This window comes from Triticum urartu, chromosome 7 (genome assembly GCF_003073215.2).
Source record: "Triticum urartu cultivar G1812 chromosome 7, Tu2.1, whole genome shotgun sequence".
In the NCBI taxonomy this organism is placed as follows: domain Eukaryota; kingdom Viridiplantae; phylum Streptophyta; class Magnoliopsida; order Poales; family Poaceae; genus Triticum; species Triticum urartu.
In genome coordinates, this window is record NC_053028.1 from 714221479 (window position 1) to 714226606 (window position 5128).

Sequence of the window (5128 nt, forward strand, 5' to 3'; positions counted from 1 at the left end):
GTCGGCATATGTCCACCACGTGGCAAACCCAGGCAGTGGCACATGGGCGAACAGAGTTAGAAATATGTGTCATTTATTTTTCATTGCCGACGGCTCGTAAAAACCTTCAAAATAGGGTGTCTATGGCGACAACATTACTAGGTCAACGACTTGCCGATATTTTCCTAGGGAATCGAAGACGATGGCCCTATATATATGCCGAAGGCAGCCATTAGCGTTCGGGACTATGTTGACGGCTACGGGCCGTCGGCGTCTTTTTAAATTTCTGTAGTGTTAAGTTTCGTAGAAAAAGATAATTATTATTTCAACACTTTGCGATTATTTTAACACTTAGCAATTAATTACTAAAGTTGAGACACTTATTTTGGGACATAGGGAGTGGATGTGTTCTACTTAGCGTGCTAGATTTATTATTCTTTGAAACTGAAGGTATACAAGCTCTGTTCTGCATGGATTTGTTATGCCTTTGTAAGTTTTGGGAACCTTTTTAGGTACATCCAATATATACTAGTTTAATTTAGCTCTGGAAGTCTTTATAAATATCTTCATGCAAATATTTCATCTAGCATTATAGTTCAACCGCTTGTGATTTTCCTATGGTAATTGAAGTCACAATTCATTTTCATGCAGACTTATCTAGATCCTACTTGACTTCTTTCTTAGAGATTTTATTGTCAGCTTGTCTTATGATTCATCTAGACAGAGGGGAGTTCCGATGCTTATTAAGGTGCATGAAATATTTGTTTTCTTAGATTGTCTGAATGATGCCCTGTCATTTTTCATTGCTGTTAAGTGGCTATGTGTGGTTGTGAGGTTATATTTACAGAGCTGTTGATATGTTGTATGGACCAAGGTTTTGGGTACTGCCCGAGAAGTTTGGATACAGGGCGGTGTCCGAATCGAACTCTCGACCTCATCACAGCTTAGCGCACACATAGTTGACGTTCCACTGAGCTACTACCTCTTTTCTGAACAATATTAGTTCAACATATTTTTATATCTAATTTAAAAGAATTTGAATTCAAAATTCAATTATAAATTTCTGTTGAAATTTGTTCGGTATTTCTCGGTAACCGTGGTTATAGGGAATTCCGCCCGCCAACGAGAAAATTTGCCCATTCGGACCTTGGTATGGAGCACCAAAGATCAATCCTTTATAATACATCTATATATCTAATTTCTGATTTGGTGATGGACTTGTATGAAACTTGAGTCACACACGCACTCGGAAAACAACAGTCCAAAATCTTAATTATGCCGCTATATAGCGACAACTAACCAGCCTAGCTAGTACTATATGGAGAAGCAGCATGCACGGTGCAGCATTCTCTCTAGCTGTCACATTTTTTATGTAGTACTAAGAGAGATCCATGTCCGATCCTCGCCGGCATGACGCGGAGGATTCGACGTGGGGTGGCTGCTCTCTCCATGGCCTCAACATTAAGGTGAAGGGCCATGTCCCCGTCGGCGGTGTGCCACCTGCACCTAGAATGTCTCCGTATTTCTGGGGCGTGGATCCCGTGGGAGGCTTCCCACTGCACGCCGGCTACTCGGAGGCGAGGGCCTTGATCGGCAAGGGAGCCGTGGCAGATTTTCGAAGGCTTTCTCGCCAGGCGGAAGACATGGTGACGGAGCTGTTTGCAAGCATCGGCAAGGAGGCGCCAAAAGCGGCGCGGCCCAGGCCCAGGGTGGTGCAGCTGCGGCTGTCCCCAGAGCTCGCTCTGTGGAAAAGCACGCAGCATGCAATGGGCAACGTGCTTCCCCCTAAGGGCAAGGGGCTGAACCAAGCGTCGCCGGAGGTGCTTGCCGCGCTGGGCGCCGCTGACTGGACCGAGGCCATGACAACCAACGACGCCCTGTTCGGGTGCGGCATCGCGAACCTGCTCATTGGCGCCGCCGACGTGCGTACCCTCTTCTCCAACTACGTGACGGACATGGTCTTTTACTACGAGCACGGGTACGGCCACGTCTTCCCCTCGCTCCACCGGCTGCTCCACGACGGGCTCGTCGACGACCAGGCGCTGCGCACCCTGGGCGGCCGGGAACGACGCGAGGTCGTCGCGGTCGGCGCGTCCTACATCCAGGCCAAGATCGCTCTGGAGGAGGCGCACAGGACGCGCCTCAAAGACTACTCTTCGCATCTGGACCGTCAGGCAGCTCAGGTCATCCTCCTGGCTGACAGCAGCATCCTCGGCATGGGGGCCGAGGCCACGGCCCGGGGCTTTGACCCCGGCGCCGTCATGAGTGACCTCGTCTTCAGCAAGCCGGCCACTGACGTGGTCGACGTGGGAAGCGACTTGGTCAACTCGGAGGTGATCAACTCGTTCCTCAACGTGGCCGACATCGCCGTCTCGGGCGTCATGAGCGAGACGGCGCTGCGGGCCATCTACGACGCCTATGCCGCCACGTGTGCGCGGATGTTCACCCAGAGGTGGCACGAGCCGTTGGTCCAAATGTGCGCCACAGGAACGACGTGGCACATCCAAAACGACCGGCACATGTTCCTCCGGCGGGCGCTACTGGGATGGCCCAAGGCCCGCAAGTCGCCAGCGCGGCCGCAGCGCGAGGGCGACTTCGACGAGGTCTTCGACGCCGACTTCCGCACTACCGGCTTCAGCAGGCCACTCGACCCCGAGTACGCCTGCGACGGCGGCGAGGAAACCTGCAACCACGTGCGCCGCTTCCTCGGTCGCCAGGACCGAGACCTGCTAGGCGCCCTCTGGTGGTCCGTCGTCACTGGCCCGCTGGAGTACGTCCGGCAGGGAAAGGTGGACGAGCAGCGTGAGCAGCACCTCGCCGAATTCTCGCGCCTGCAGATGGCCCAGCTCTTCTCCAAGGGCCTCGTCCACGAAATGGCGTGGCACCTTGCCCATGCGTGCCACCACGCTTGGCAGGTGAACTACCTGTACGAGGCCGCCATGTTTGGCAGTCTCCTGGACGGGGGCACATTGATAGCCAGGCTCGACCGAGCAGAGGATGAGACAAGGACATGATGAACATGCTATGCTGCTGCCGTGAAAATGCTATCTTGCATGCAATCCCTAGAGACCAAGATCAAACGTCTTAGATTAGATCTTCGTGAAGAGTATGTTCTTAAAATATTTTATGAATTATGTGAGGAATGCGACATTATTCATAAGAGGACACTTCGCTACTCCTTCCAATCAAATGGATTTGTTGAGAGGAAAACCACACATCGATTTGGTGAATGCCATGTTGGACACTGCAGATTTATCCAAGGCATGGTGGCGGGAGGCTTTGCTCATATTATGTCATGTCCTGAATATAGTTCCGAACAAGAATAAAGAGAAAACCACTTACAAGGACTGGGTTGGGAGAAAACCACTTAGAGCATCTCCAACAGCCACGCCAAACTAGCGCCGCGCCGCAAAATTGGCCATTTTAGCGCGCGCGCAACCGGTATAGTGGCTCCAGCAGACGCGCAAAAACCGCGCGCGCGTCATATCTAGTTCGGCGCGCGGGCCGAAACTCCATCGCGCGCCGCATATTTGCTGCGCCCGCTCCCGCGCGCTGGACTCTCGCGCACTCGCTCGCAACTCAACCCCCCTCTGCGGCCCCGCCTCCGCCCGTGCCATCCGGCGACCGTTCCGGCGCTTCCCCGGCCTATCCCCGTGCCGCGGCGGCTTCCTCCGCCCCCCCCCCCCCCTAGTCACCGCCGCCCCTCGCGCGCGTCCGTCCTCCGACGAACAGCGCCCGGGTGCTCGCTGCCGCTCGGCGCCCGCAAGGTGTTCAATAAAACACCCGCAAGGTATGTCTTGCTCAAACTTCATGAATTTGGTGCATGTTGATTGTAGTTTTTATAGCATAGTATTGAACATTGTAGATGAGTCCGTCGTATGATTCTTCCGAAGAAGAATTTGACATGGAAGAGGAGGAGGATCTTGCAATGATCCTAGATATGCACGTCAATAAAAAAACCGAAGCACGGTGGTTTGGTTATGGGTCGGCAGAAAATTTGGAGGGATAGGATTGATGCCCACAACAGATTGATCAGGCATTATTTTGCGGAGAATCCCACATACCCCGAGTCGTATTTTCATCGCCGGTTTAGGATCAGCACCGAGGTGTTCAGACGCATTGCAGAGAAACTAACGAGCCATGACTATTTTTTCAACAAAGGAGGAATGCCGCCGCTGATTTAGTTGATGATCACTTGGCTATGGGTGAGAGCCAAGCCATCATGTGTGTCAAGCGCTTCACAGTCGGAATTGTGCAAGTGTTTGGCCAGGAGTATTTGAGATCTCCCAATGTTGAAGACGCCGCAAGGCTATTGGAGATGAACAAAGCTCGCGGCTTTCCTGGTATGCTTGGCTCCATAGATTGCATGCATTGGGTTGGAAGAATTGTCCAAAGGCATGTCATGGGCAATTCCACGGCCAAAAAAAGGTTCCACTACAATCCTTGAAGCGGTGGCCGATCGAGAGACTTGGATTTGGCATGCATTCTTTGGAATGCCTGGATATTTGAATGACATCAATGTTGTCAACCGGTCACCACTGATGAATAAGATTGCAAATGGTGATTTGCCACCGGTGCAGTTTGTAGCAAATGGCCGTACATACAACTATGGCTATTATCTAGCGGATGGCATCTATTCAAACTTGGCAAACCTTTGTGAAGCCGTTGAAAAAGCCGTAAGGTAAGAAAAATCTTGATTTCCACAATGCTCAGGCGGCGGCTAGAAAAGATGTGGAGAGAGCTTTTGGGATTTTGCAAGCCCAATTTGCTATTGTGAGAGGACCGGCTAGATTTTGGGATCAAAAAATGCTTTGGTACATCATGCACGCTTGTGTGATCATGCATAACATGATCATCGAGAATGAGCGTGGCCAAGATGTAGACTACTCTCAGTATGAGCTCTTGGGACATCCCGTGCGAGTGCGATGGAGGGCTGAAAGGGTGGCCCGTTTTGTTGCCTCCTATCATGCCATTCGACGTCCGCAGCGCATGATGATCTTCAGAAGGATCTCATTGAGGAGTGGTGGGCATGGAATGGACGACAAAGAGCATCATGATTTGTTCGATATTGTAGTGTTGAACTATTTGTTGTGTTTATTGCACTATTTGTTGTATTGAATGATAAACTATTTGTTTGAGTTGTAATAAC

General features: G+C 51.2%; 1 protein-coding gene across 1 annotated transcript; it reads left to right on the plus strand.

The window, feature by feature from the left end:
* The first annotated feature begins 1312 nt into the window (after nucleotides 1-1312).
* Nucleotides 1313-3178, plus strand: LOC125524314. The gene has a single exon (XM_048689386.1). It carries the CDS (start codon nucleotides 1371-1373, stop codon nucleotides 2991-2993), a length of 1623 nt encoding a protein of 540 aa, XP_048545343.1. The 5' UTR covers nucleotides 1313-1370; the 3' UTR covers nucleotides 2994-3178.
* Nucleotides 3179-5128: the final 1950 nt, after the last annotated feature.

Bases quoted from the DNA above. Each gene is read 5' to 3' on its own strand.
- LOC125524314 (XM_048689386.1), top strand. From the start codon at position 1,371: ATGTCCGATCCTCGCCGGCATGACGCGGAGGATTCGACGTGGGGTGGC.